The sequence below is a fragment of the Perna viridis genome, chromosome 12, assembly GCF_037379345.1.
Source record: "Perna viridis isolate PV_CMFRI_1.1 ecotype Kerala chromosome 12, ASM3737934v1, whole genome shotgun sequence".
Lineage (NCBI taxonomy): Eukaryota > Metazoa > Mollusca > Bivalvia > Mytilida > Mytilidae > Perna > Perna viridis.
In genome coordinates, this window is record NC_142456.1 from 21,888,844 (window position 1) to 21,903,666 (window position 14,823).

The 14,823-nt window shown below is 31.5% G+C and overlaps 1 protein-coding gene across 5 annotated transcripts in view; it reads left to right on the plus strand.

Annotated features, from left to right (window-relative positions):
* Positions 1 to 14,823, plus strand: part of LOC148601683 (chloride channel protein 2-like) — a 68,823-nt gene that overhangs the window by 38,030 nt on the left and 15,970 nt on the right. Inside the window, exons 18-21 of one of the 5 annotated variants that reach the window (XM_088555679.1) lie at positions 1,741 to 1,773; positions 6,383 to 6,516; positions 7,507 to 7,823; positions 9,859 to 9,888. In XM_088555679.1, the coding sequence (XP_088411805.1) occupies positions 1,741 to 1,773; positions 6,383 to 6,516; positions 7,507 to 7,823; positions 9,859 to 9,888 (514 nt within the window). Of the gene's footprint in view, positions 1 to 1,740; positions 1,774 to 6,382; positions 6,517 to 7,506; positions 7,824 to 9,858; positions 9,889 to 12,566; positions 12,594 to 14,823 lie in introns of all 5 variants that reach the window. The other 4 variants (XM_088555680.1, XM_088555681.1, XM_088555682.1 and 1 more) reach the window with 4 other exon arrangements.

Sequence of the window (14,823 nt, forward strand, 5' to 3'; positions counted from 1 at the left end):
ACAATATGCCACGTCCTTCTGGTAGATATATGGGTTGGTGGATGGTCCTAGGGTTGAAATCACCCTCTTTTGTCTAAAAAATCCTGTTAATATCTTGCATTTTGGAGGTAAAAGATGACCATTATTAGCCTAGAACCCCTTCATGGGCAGATCCAGGATTTGAGTTTAGGGGGGTGTTAATTGAATTTTATGTCATGCAAACCAAGGGAAAAAATATTATGGGGTGAAACTTGTGGTGAAAAATGTTTTCTTACCAATTTAGGGGGGTTTACACCCGGTACACCAGTTCTTGGATCTGTGCCTGCCCTTTCCCCAATTTTTCTGGAACATCACTCTGTAGGTCCCCCACTGTATGCTGAATGCATTAAAGAAAGAAAGGATAAATTTAATTCAGTGTCATTGCTATAAAAATCTAGATCCTTAAGTATACACAAATTTGACTTTATCAGTAAAAAAATCATTGTGTGGCATTTTGTAAGGCAGATTAAAATTTATGAATTAAGTAGCAGTCTTTGTAAGAATCATGCAAATTCTGTAAAATGTGATACACCCCCAAAAAGGCTACATATTTTTATTTTTGCTATGAAGACGTTTTATAGGTCTATTTGATGGAATGTATAATTATTCATTCCAATCTGTCTGCTCTTGGGAGATAATCTAAACTGAAATTCCAAAAGTTTCTATTGTATTTTAGGGTCATTTACAGAGTTATCTCCCTTAATTTTGAGTTCTGCAGTACAGGACTATAATTTTTATCTTCTATGAACAAGGGTTATATGAAAAGCCAAATGTTAATTTCTGTTCACTCTAATATTTCAAACAAAATATCAAAATTAAAAATATATGTAGGCTTTCCAACCATGAATCACATTTTGCATGATTCTTAGCTGGAGTGCTACTTAAATGTACAACAGTAAAACCTGTCAATACTGAACCTTTATGGCGTGTGGATTTTGTCTGGTTAAAAATGTTCCCTGCTCTATTAATGAATAACAAGGATTTCAGAGTGTTGTAAAATCTTTTACAATCTTTCATGCTAGAACAGAATAAGAAGAAAAAAAGACATAAGCATTTGAAAAGTTGGTGGGAAAAAGATTTCTCTAGATTTTCTATAGGTTTTGTCTTGGTAGGTTTAAATCTATTTAAGACACTGATGAAATAACAAAGATTTCATAAAAACTTTTCAAATAACATTTTAGAGTGTGTTTGACGAAATTATGAAAAGAAAAGTGAGGGTTACTGAGTTAAAAATATTAATGCTATGAAATGTAAAAAACAGAAAAGTAAAAAAATCTGAAAGAAATGGTTGAACATGACCAGCGAACATCCTTAACACAGGTGTTTGGTTTTATATACAGGTTCAAGATACATTGACATTGAAGAGCATTAAAATGTGTCTGGTTTAGACAGGGTTTTAATTTTTGTCAGGGTTTGGTTTGGACAGGTTTCTCTGTATTTTTAATGCCACAAATATGAATTTTCTTAGTAGATTATTGCACTTGATTTTCTGAACTATTTGTAGCATTTTGTCAATAGCATTTATCATGTGTGTTTAAAATCTTACTACTATTTCTTGTTTTGTGTTTAGATTTCCATATCAGTTTCATAATTTGATATTCTTTGTATTGTAATTTAGAATAAGCAAGTTTTACTGTAGAACTGTGTGTCCGTTCACTAAAAAAATATAAAAAAAAAAGGGTAGTTTACACTAATAATCAACTCCTATTTGTTAAACGCCAGATTTTGTACAAGTTCTGGGATCACAGAAGCAAGGTATTGAAACTGAAATTAATAGAAATTTGATCAATGTTTCAGACGATACAAAACATGTTGAAAAACGATTGTTGTGTTTTTGTCAAAGCTAATTTATCTGTATAAAACACCTGTCTATCTTAATGTTGATGAAAGATTGAAAAAGGGTGTTGCTTTAACTTCAGAATCGTTTCAGTAACCAACTGAATTATAGATCTGATTTCAGAGTGGTTCAAAAGTAACAGTTTACTTGATATTGCAAAAATGTCCTATTTTGTATGATTGATCAGATGTAAATATTATGGACCAAGTAATTAACATTTTTTATTTTTCTGAAAATAGGGCGTTAATATGGTTTTCTGTGTTTTCTGTGTTTTTTTTTTAGATTGTCTGAGACATTGATTTGGTTTTTAGTGTTTGTATGCTTTTGTGTGTTATAGCCCATTCTTGATAAGTGATTGTCCTTTTTCTGGTACACGATGTTTGATTTAGAGCATTTGCTGAAGTTATCTCTCTTGAGTCAGACATTTTATGGAATTGTGGAATCCAATTCACTTGTCGCAGATAATGTAATTTTGAGCATCTTATACAAAAAATTTCCCATTATTAATGATAAAAATTTGCTTAAATTTCAAGAAATCATTTTGGTTAGGAATATTTAAGTAGCTGTCTTTGTAAGAATCATGCAAAATCTGAAAAATGTGATACATCCTAAAAAAGGCTACATATTTTTATTTTTGTAATTAAGTTGTTTTATGGGTCTATACTATGAAATGTGTAATTATTCATTCAAATCTGCCTGCTCTTAGGAGATAATTGACATGGAAAATACAGTAGATTCTATAGTATTTGAGCGCCATTTACAGAGTTATCTCCCTTAATTTTGAAATCTACAGAGCATTCTATATAATTTTTATCTCCTAAGAGCACGGGTTATATGAAAAACCACATGTTTATTTCTATTTACTATGACATTTCAAACAAAATATAAAAAATGAAAATATGTAGGCTTTTTACCCATGAGTCACATTTTGCATGATCCTTAGCTGGAATGCTACTTAAAACAATTTTTTTATCCATTTGGGATTCATAATATGAGAAAATATTGCAAATGTTTCCTGATTTATCTTTTTTTTTTTTACTGAAGGTTTAAAAAACTTTCTCTTTCTCTTTGTATAATCAAACAAGTAACAGGGAACCAGATCTTGTCTGGAATGTGACCAACCTAAATTAGGGAGTGTGATAACTCGAGCAAAAAGTCCAAATGAAAACATTGTGAACTTGGAATAGAAAAATCACTGAATTGGGAAATCGTCTTTATGTTTAAAGCAGGTTTTATCATTTTATTTAATTTTGTTGTGTTTCACTTAATATATATGTATGCTTGTATTAATTTATGTTTTGTAGTTTTTAGCTCATCAGGTCTAAAGGTCAATTTGAGTTATTGCCATCACATGGCATCTATCTTGCAACTGCTGTTAAGTTTTAAATACAACTCCATGTAAGAGTCAGACAGGTGGTGTACACCTAAAATTTTGCACTATTTTTTGCAGAATGCATTCAATGCACCTTAAAAATACTTTGGATACATAACATAGTCCTGAGATAAAGTGGTGAAGAGCAATAATTTTTTACTCAAGTAATATACCGATTGTAATCATGAACATTTATTTAAAATGGATTCAACCAATTTTAAACTGGTAACATCTTACTTCACCATTCTTGTTCTGCTCTATAAAATTGATGACTACAGTTGTTTTTTACTTGTATTGAACGAAAAACATTTCCACAAACAGTCTTTTTTAGTTATCACTGTTTTCATTGAACATACCGGACCTATAAAATATAAGACATATTTGTGCAATGTTATATATTAGGACGTTTATGTACACAACAGGAACATATAAACATCTAAATATAAAACATCATACAACTATGAAATGTAATGTTATAAAAGTTAGGACTTGCTTGACTCTTCATGGATTTGTATTGGTGCTTAAATGTACACTTATCTATTGCTATGCAATTTAAGAAATAATTGACAGCAGACAAGGTTTTCAGCATCCTTAGATCCGTCTGCTTAAATATTGTGTCAGTTATGTTTATCTTGCTTACTAGTAAGCATGCTTTTAGGATATAGGTAAAGACTGATTAATTTTATTAAGTTCTTCAGACAGTTTAAGACACAGATATAGCCTCCACTTGGAAATTTTACCTTACCAATCATTTTTTGACAGTTTTATTGTAGTAATACAAGAGGTGCCAAAGAAGGGAAATTCTTTGACAAGATGATATTGTGAACACAAAAATAAAAAGACTGAGAACAAATGCTAAATAAAAAAAGAACCAAAAAGTATGCACTGAAAAATAAAAACTTCTGAAAGCTCACAAAAAAACTGGATGAACTAAGGTGTTCTGATTGGATGAGCATTTTCTGCTTCTTGCAAGACATCAGTCGTCTTATAATAATCATTTCAAAACAATCACTTCACCTACAGAATTGTACACTCCATACAATCAATTCATTTTCATCAATCCATTCTTTCATATGTCATTGACACTTTATATATACATTCATGATCCAATAATCTTCATCAGTGTGAGATATATTAAGTCTATGGAAATCTAGAAGCTTTAAAATTATACCCCTACTTTTAAACGGAGTGGCTTGTATATTGGAATCACCTTGTCTATCAACTCAACATTCAGTTTATTTATCCAAATTTTTGTGCAATTATCTCACCCCCAATGGATGAATTAATTTCAAATTTTACATGTGGCATTATAAAGATGGGGCATATGTTGTAAGGGATTTTCGTTGCTGTCTGATATCAACTTCATGTACAATTGGCAGTATATCTATTTTGACAATGAGTGCAACTTCATGTTTTGGAGGTCGTAGATCAGTTGCACGATGAAAGAATAATTTTATTTTACAGGAGTACTTGCTTTGCATTGCCCTTGCCTTAATGACGTCAATTGTCAGGCTTTTGGCTGAATTTAAAGACCTCACTTTGCAAAAACAATATGCTGGCATTCTCACTCACACCTGTTAACCCTCCCACAGAATTTAGAATCTCCCAAATAAAAATTTTAGATTTTAGGGAAGTTTTTGGTTAGGATTTTGTATATGTTCTTGTGTAAAAATTGTACAAAAGAAATTTGCGTTTACAAAAAAATCTCCCAGATGAGACTCAATGGGGAGAACCTTCCAAATGAGACTCTTTCAATGGGGAGAACCTCCCACATGAGTCTCTGTCAATGGGGAGAACCTTCCACATGAGACTGTGTCAGTGGGGGAGAATCTCCAACATAAGACTGTGTCAATGGGGAGAACCTCCCACATGAGACTGTTAATAGGGAGAACCTCCCACATGAGACTGTCAATGGTGAGAATCTCCCACATGAGACTGTGTCAACATGGAGAACCTCCCACATGTACTGGTCAAAAGGTTAACAGGTATGCTTACTTGAACTTGAAAGTCTTTTGAATTTATCAAATCTCTTGTTAACAGGTTGTTAAATTAAAAGATACATGATTATTAAAGAATATTTCCTGGCATCAATTGTGGATTTGAAATTTAGAATTAGAGTTTTTAATAAGTCGGCAGAATTATCTGTTTGTTTTTATAGTAAATTTGTACAAATCAGTTTTCATTTTATATGTACTACCAAATGTATTGCATTAAATAAAAATCTATAGTAAATGTATGTAAAATGCATTTGCATATTCTGCTCAATTCATTCTCATGGTGCATGCATACATGCAGTGCATGATTCCATTATGCACATTACATCTATTTTGTAAATGTTAGGTTTGTTACTGGAGTTAAAGAATACCACGGAATATTTTAATCACACAACATATATGTGTATACACAGGCAGATATTTTTTACGTGAAATTCATGTTTATCAAGCTTCACATGAAATTAACGTGATTTTTATGTGAAATTCACTTTACACGAATTGCATGTGAACAAATGGTGTGAATTTCACGTGAGGGCTCGATTCACACAAATTTCACATGAACTCAGTCACAAAGTTTATTTGCTCAGTTCAAGTGAAAATCATGTGAAATAATTTTGCCTGTATAAAATGCAGTTTGACATATCAAATTAATGCTGTTCATTCCATCTATAATCATGATAAAAAAGGAAAAATTTACTGGTTTTACCCTAGATCTATTAATAGTAATTTTAATACATATGATACATATAGATATTCTATATTTGAAGTTGTCTCCCTATCCTATATTATTGTCCCTTCCAAAAATATTCATGAATGTTTATATCTGTCTAGAAAAATTACAAATAATTTCATCTGAACTTTATCAAGTCTGGCCTTAGTGTCACCTGCCATGTCAATGAAGTTCAGGGGTAAATATGCAAACATTTGGTCTATATATCTGCCATTTGTTTGTCATTTAACATGTTAAAGATAGATCATCATGAAACTTGGTACACATGCTGCTCATGATAAAACTTTGTGACAACGCTCTTCCATTCCATTTCAATCTTCAAAGCTTTCAATAATATTTATTTATACAGAAGACACTTATAATACTGTCTGTCTGTCTGTGTTCACAGTCGGTGCGCCTTGACCTATATTTTTTTTATTTTCATTTTTCAGTGCCTGGAATATATTCATAGAGGACATTATGGTGAAGGATGTAAAGTTCATTACACTGGTTTCTACATACAAAGATCTACAAGATCTACTGTCAGAATCTAACCATAAGTCATATCCTTTTGTTGATGCACCAGGTATAGAATTATATTATGTTAAGTACAAAAAAAAAACCAACTCTTATACTGTAAACCATCTTCTTTTTGTGAGTGATTTAATTTTTTCTACTTTCATGAGGAAGAAAAATGATGAAAATAAATTGCCATAAATAAGTTCTTTTTTTATAGAAAACATGTTAAGCAGTAGTATATAGAGTGTTAGTCACAAAAATAAAAAAGTAGCGAAATTAAATTGATATCCTGTATTGGAAAAGTTGATTTGCAGTAATAACTAAGACACATAGATTCTCCTTCATCTATGTTTGATTTTAATTAATTCTCAACTCGAGACAGTAAAATTAAAATTTTCTTCATGCAAGCTTTAGCGAGCATGTTAAAATCTTAATTTAACCATAGAGGGTGGAAAAATAGTGTAAATCAAGAATAGGCTGGAGGAGAATCAGTTTCTCCAATGAAATCTGTAGAAACCTTGAAAAGGTAAAACAGTGCGAAAACTCTTGCATAAATTTAGTTACCATCTGAATAGATTGGGAGAAATTTGTTTCTGTACCATATGAAATCTTTTCCCCTTAAGTCAGCATTCCCATTCACAAACTGTAGTACATTTGTTTTGCACAATAAAAATCATGTACATAAAATTTCACAAGTCAAAACGTTCATGCACATACATTAACAATATTCTTTTTTTTTTTATTTTGATCTTTGAATTTCTGGTCTAGCGCTAGTTTCCCCTTCTGGAATAGATCATTCATTATCAAAATGCATCATCATTTGATTATATTATGAGTAAAATATTAGTCTTAGAATGTCTTGTAATTTGTACCCTTAGATAAACTCTCTGTACCTCCAAATACAAGAATGTTTAAGTTTGTATTGTAAAGGGGCCAATGGAAATGGAACCAGCTGTTGCATCTGATATAGGACTTGCTACTCACAAAATCTTGACAGATTTTTCACTTGTTGTTTACATACTCCAATAATTGTTTTTTTTTTTTTTGCATTTTTCAGAATCCATGATTTTATTAGGTTCAGTACAACGATTTGAATTGGAACGAATAATTTATGTGCATTTGAGTTATGATCAGAAAATTGTACCACCTGGCACACAAGATGACCAATCAGATGATGATGCATCAGAGACATCAGGTCCTAACTCACGTGTCAGTTCTCGTCCAACTTCACGACCTACGACCCCACCTCCTTTTATTGATGCTCAGTTTTCAAACATTAAAGCTTTCACACCAAAATCACGATTCCATGTATCTAAAGTTGACGACATTCCAATGGGATCGATGAACAAGAGAAAGCTGTCATTGGCTAGCTCTGTAAGTATCATTTATAGATTTATCCTTTGTTTGAAGTGTTTTGGGTGTTCACTTGTCTGGTTTTTGGCTTGGCACTTAAAACTGTGGATTTGAAACTTTGCTTTATGTGGGCTTGTAGTACACTGGGCTAAATGTTTTCAATTGAGAAAGTGTATTATCTTTATCTGTGTGAAGCTTGTAGTTTTCTTCATGTTATCGATTTAGACAGGTGTTTGGTTAAGACAGATGTTTGGTTTTAGATAGGTGTTCAGTTTAGACAGGTGTTTGGTTTAGACAGATGTTTGGTTTTAGATAGTGTTCAGTTTAGATATGTGTTTGGTTTAGACAGATGTTTGGTTTTAGATAGTTGTTCAGTTTAGACAGGTGTTTGATTTTAGATAGGTGTTCAGTTTAGACAGGTGTTTGGTTTAGACAGATGTTTGGTGTTAGACAGGTGTTCAGTTTAGACAGGTGTTTGGTTTACAAAAGTTAAGGTTGAAATTATTATAAAGTGATTTTAAAAGTGTCCTGTTTAGGTAGGTGTTTAGATTATTCAGGGTTTGGTTTAGACAGGATTCATTGGATACAATCTCAGACCATTGAAATAAAACAGAGATGACTTTGACCTTTCTGTACAGTTAGTAAACAAGAAAAATTACATCAGTAACACAAACAAAACAGAAATGGTGGCTCTAGACATGGAATGGTTGTACCAAGGTGATTTGTCTAAATTACTCTTTTTATTGTATTCTTGTATTGTTTGTCATTGACAGTTTAACTTGATATACAGGGTCTGTTTACACTGGTATGAACAATACTTTTTCCTAGTATTTATTTTCAAGTTTTAATATTTATTGTTTTTATTTAATAGTTTTTAGGGGGAGGTTGTATTTTGTGAATTTTTTGTTTTGTTTTGTTTTTAGTTAATTATTGTAATTATTCTGTTCTTTTTTACAGATTTCCTCTTGATTTTAAAATTCCTTTTTTTCTGCTTATTTACTTCCGATTTTGCCAGTTGCCACTTCAATGTTGTTGACATATTAATCATGCTTGATTATGATAAATTTAAACTTGACATGTTATGAATATTCATTATGATGTATTTTAAATTTACATGTTATGAATATTCATTATGATGATAATTTTTTAAATTACAGATTGAATATGAAAATCACTAGTATTAATTATCAGTCCGCATGAAATTTAGGTACTGCCGATGGTAGAGGTGGTATAAGGTGCATAAAAACCCACTGAACAGTCTACAAATGCTGTATTTTCTTTTCTATTTACAGATCTGTATTTCAGAGAATACCATTTATTCATGTCTCTCAAAAGTACCATTTTGTGTAAGAATCAGACAATAAGTGGCACATCATTTTTCTCAATTTGGTCTTTTTTGCCTCAAACATATTTAATACACCTAGGAAACTGAAAAGCTATTTAAATTTATCCTGAAGCATCCATGACATAGATATTTTTGACTGCTTATATTTCCACCATTTTTCCATAGTGCATTTCAACTAAATTTGACATATCATAATCTTAAAAAGGCAAGCTTTACAATCACTGTGATTTCTTGAGGTTATAAGATATAAATACATAGTTAATGCAATAAAACTGCATTTTTTTTCTTCATATGCCACATCTTATACACCTTTTGCCTGATTCTTAGACAGAAAAGTACTTAAATCTTGCAAAATGCCAATTTCATATACGATCTGTATAATTTTATCTCAAAAGGATGAACTTCGACTGTTTATGTGGTCTGTAACTAAGAGTGCATTGTGTGGGTTTTTTTTTTTACATCTATGGATCACCTCCTGCCTGATATTCATAAAGACTGCTACTTCGTCAAAAATGTATAAAACAAGACCCTTTATAATGATATATTTCAAAAAATTTTTAAACTTTAAAAATTTTCAAAATAAGAAATTATTATGACATATTCAGCATCAGAATAATATGCATATTTATAATACATTGTAATTTAAAAAGTATTGCACATATAAGATTTTACCATTACTGATAAAGTATGTAGAATATAAGTATTCTATAGGAGAGAAGTAGAAGCTCAAGTTCTTTCAAGGTAACTCAATTTAAACAAGATATTCTGTTATTTTTCTTTAATATTTTTTTCCTCTTTTTAACCTGGCCCCGACAAAATTTTGTGGTATCAGGGGACAATTTCAGGATCTTTTTAGACCAACTGGTTTTTCCCTGATTTTCACCATATTAAATTCTAGGGTTGTAGGCCTTCCTCCTTCTTTTGTTGTCCCAAACTTTTTTTCTGGTATTTGGAGAAAAAGATTTTAGATTTTTTCTGAAACTTGGTTGAAGTTTCTTTTTAGTTTCTCAATCCTTCAACTCAATATTGAGACCATGGTGATTCCTTTTCTTTATAATTTTTATTTCTATTTTTACCAAATTCTGACCTGTATTATATTTTAGAGTATACCTTAATTTGAAATGGTAGGCTTCATTTAAGGATTCATATACTGCATTCAATCATATCTGAAATAAAAAGCTTTCCCCTCTAAAACAGAAAGGTTGAGTTGTTGAAAATATTGGTTTTATTTTTAAAATCTCTGTTTAATAAGATACTGTAAACAAATTTATTTTTGTGGACGATTTATTTTCGCTTATTTCATGTGCAAGAAAAAACTGTGGAAACAAATCACAATGGTTAACTTTTAAGAGAGTTCATTTCTGGAGCATGCAATATTTAAGGGAAAAGAAGGATAATTAGTTGGCTTGAAGTCAAAATAATGTGTTTGAGTAGCATGGCATGCCTACCTAGTGACTGTTGTTTCTTTGAGCTAGCACAATAATAATCCAGCTCAGCATGTTGGGCCATTATAAAGCAAGGTCTGTTTGATTGGTAAATCATTCTTGTCCAGAAATGCATGGAAAATCTGCCATTATCAATCAGTTGCTCAATCTTTCTCCTAAACTATTTTTTTTTCAATTCTTGAATCCCCCTTTTATTAACACTTGAGAGTAATAATGCTTTAAATTTTTAACCAAAAGGCTTAACTAATTTTATTTCTTTTTTTTTAATATGTTTGCCTTTTGACAGGCATATTGTGGTATATAACTGTCTGTTTGTCCACATACCATACAATATTACTTTGATATGTATTGGTTTGCCTTTATAGGAGTAGGCTCCCTTTCATTTTTTCCCAATTTTTCAATACACAGTAATGGATTTTGGTTACCATGAGAAGTGGAAAGGTGTATTTTGTGTTTTAGCTGTTGATTTTATTGATTTTTTTACTTCTACATGTATTTTCTATTTATTTATATAATAAAACATTTTATACATTTAAACAGATTGAACTCATTCACTAACAACTGCTTTTGATATTATATTAAAAAAAGTTGAAAGATTTTTTTTTTTTTTTTAATTTCTGAATAATTGTTGAATACTTTTATAACACAATACAGATTTTTACTGCTTATACTTATTTTTCAAAAGCCCTGCTTTTTCCACCATGTAATTGTTTAATAATAATGCAAAGTGGGGATAATGTAAAGATTTATCAATGCTAATTTTGTGCAGTCATATTTGTAAAATAAATCTCCATAAAACTTATAGTTTTATCATTTACTATGAAAGTTATAAATTTGAGTAGCACCATGAAGAGAAGATACTATAACTATTTCTATTGACTTTCTAGTCAGTTTGTTTCAGTGTAGGTCCACCAGAGGTATAAATCATATGAAAGGAGTTTCTATAGTCTTTGACAATGTATTGTATTGTACAGATCAGGTTTTGTAAGCATATCAATTTTTATGGCAGATCTACACTAGCAATTTCTTTGTAAATCCTTAACAAACCAATGTAACTTTTGTGCACCTAAGTCTTACGTAAACTTTGTGAAACAATGCCCAGACAGTCAAAGGTAGATTTAATGTAATGTAAAAAATAAATTTTTTGCCAGACAGGTGAAGTGAAGCACTGCAATTGATTGTTAGAACATTGTAGCATTGGAAAGTTGCAAGCTAGTTCTTGCTTAGTACTTTTTATTTACTCGGTAAGCGGTAGCCAGAGAGAGAATGTATGAACATATGTTGACTTCTTCAGTTGCATCATGCAATCAAACATAAATGCTGTAAGATTTGATATGTTTACAGTCTACGATTGACAACCAGGAAGTAATAAATTTTATCATGCTTTTGACTAAACTTATGTTATTGTTTTATGCATATGTATTTTACCCTGTGTTATTTACATATATGTTATATGTATCTGAAAGTATATGGACTTTTAACAGAAGTTGTATTGAATGTTAACATTATACATGTATAATTTTCTTTTCAGTATTACACGCATAACATTATCATAAAGATATAAATCTTTTTTTTCCAAAGTTTTTAGGCTGCAGACTGAACCTGTATGACTTTGCACTAGCATTTGGCAAGCGTTATATCATTAAGGGTTTAAGTATGAATTTCTCATTCCATATTTATGGAAACAGTACATCAGTACTTTGATTTAATTTCACTTTGAGACTTTTTAATTTGAATTGTGAATTGATGAAAATCTTCATTTTCTTAGCAAGTTAATAAAACATATTGATATTGCAGGTCATATTTGAACCAAACTTGATAGGCATTTTAATAAGCACCAAGGAGGAGGCATAATATCACCTTGCTATTATAATTCAACCAATTTAACAGGGGTTAATTTGGTACAATTTGAATTAAAGAGAACATTTACAAGTGTGTAGCTATCTTATTATCACGCAGATGGTTATTTTATAGGAAAAAAGAATACAAACTATATTGGAGGTAAATTAGAAAGGCATTATACCAGAAATCTTCTTATGCCAAAAATGCTGCTGCACTTCAATTTATCCAGTATTGTTGGACTTCTATCGTCAGCTCTTTTAGGTCTGAATCTGGTGGTCTAAATGTCATCATTTTGCATCTGACGTCTGTCATGATCTGTGACATACGTCAAGATTTGGGACTATCATAATAGGAGATTCTTCTAAAGCTTTTCAGGGAAAAGGGGTTGTAGGAGATAAGTGTAAACATTAATTTTCCCTGCATACTAATTTACTGGTACACTATTTTCACGGTGGACAGAAAACTGTGAAAAATTATACCTGCGAGATTGATTTTTAGTGCTAATATAACAATAGTAATCAAATTTTGACTGCCAAAATTTATTTCTGTAAATATGTTCACTTTACAGAATCTGCTAAAATTAGCAATCACAAAAATTAATACCTTTTACAATAGTATTCTTCAGAACTTAAGCAATATTTGGTTAAACCTCATGAGTTTCAGGTCAGCAAATTCAGACAGGTTTACACTGCTAAGTGCCTGTAATTGTAATGTTTACAGTTGTAGCTCTTGAATATCCTGGTGAGCAATTCAGGGGTTTTTGAGTCTCTTAGAGCCTTTCCTACCATTCACTTGTTTACAAATTCCAATGGAAACAATAATTAAACTTTATAAAATTCCAACCTAAACATGCATGTTACCCTAACCAACCTCTAGGTATAAGCTAGTTCATACACTCCACCTCAGTACCCGAATTCTGAAAATGACTGATAGAGATTATTGTAAGATATACTGTAAACCGAGAAATTTTTGCGCTATCTTGTTTTTGGCAGTTTCTGTCATCAATCTACTTTTGCACACTTTTAAATTTTCCTTCTTCCCCTAAATTATAGTATATTTTTCTAAAATAAAATATTCAAGCATTCTATTTTCGCGTTGCCACTCTTACCACAAAAGAAATCTAAAATAAAGCTGCCAATACTGTTTCATGGTTTACAGTTCTATGCCAGTTTTATATAATATCACAAGGTTGAGTTTTGTTCTTTTGTTCTTTTAAACATTTAGCCCCATGTGGGTCCGGGTGTCGAAAGAATAGGCCGCGGTGCTAAGCTTGTCTTAAAAGGTGACTAAATAGTGCTTAGTGCTTAGAACCCTGGCCAGGGGCTAAGTGTGCCACAGGTGGTGGAATGGGGTACCCCTGGCATGCTAAATGCTGGGGTCGTCAGGCCATAATACAGAAAACCTGACTGCAAACCATAGTGTTGCACCGTGTTGAGAAAGATGCCACATTTCTCACACGATAAAGAACCCTGCTGTGGTATTCAATTTGTGTAGGAACCCTTGCTCTCCACCACAGGAGCTAAATTGCCTGAGCCTACCCACATTTCCCTATTTCCAGTGTCAATCAAAATTTGTTGACCTTATTATCCTTTTATCCCATCCCATTTATCATTTCATCTTAATTTCATGTTCATTTTTATCATCCATTTCATTTTCATCGCCTAGATATAGCTGAAATATTGCTGCTCGGGTGTTAAACCCCAACAATCAATCAATCAATCAATCAATCATTCATTTAAACATTTAAGGAATATTATCAGATACAAACATTTGTTTACTTTATAATGCAGGTATTGCAGTTTTTGAAACTACAACTTATGATTAGAGTGTTTGAGGTTAACCCAATTAGGTGATTGATTCATACTGAATTGCAGCAGTACGAGTTTGGGATAGAAAGTATCATATGATGCCTTATTTGGTAACATGATGGATCTATTAATGTAAAAAATAGGGGAGATAATCTGAAAATTTATTTTCAAAAAGGCAGGTTCCAGGCTATCATTTGCTTGCTTTTGCCAATTTTTGTACAACTTGTTCTAATAATAGGAGGGAGTTTCGACCCAACCCGTCACTGATGCTCTGCCAAGATCTTCACATAGTAATGTTGTTCTGCTTAACTTATTTATAAAACTGTAGAGACATCAACCTTGTGATATTTTATAGATTTTCCTTTTTGTAGTGACAATCCAGCACAATATCATGTGACTGACCCCTGCACAATAATAATTATAATCAGAGGTATAACACTGTATTAGAACCCAGTCACTGATGTCAGAAATATTTCATCGTCCATTCAGAAGTCATGTTCTTGTATTTAATTTATCCATCACAAAATGTTTTAAATCATTTCTCATGTCCTAAGCCAGTAATTTAATATCATGTGACTTTT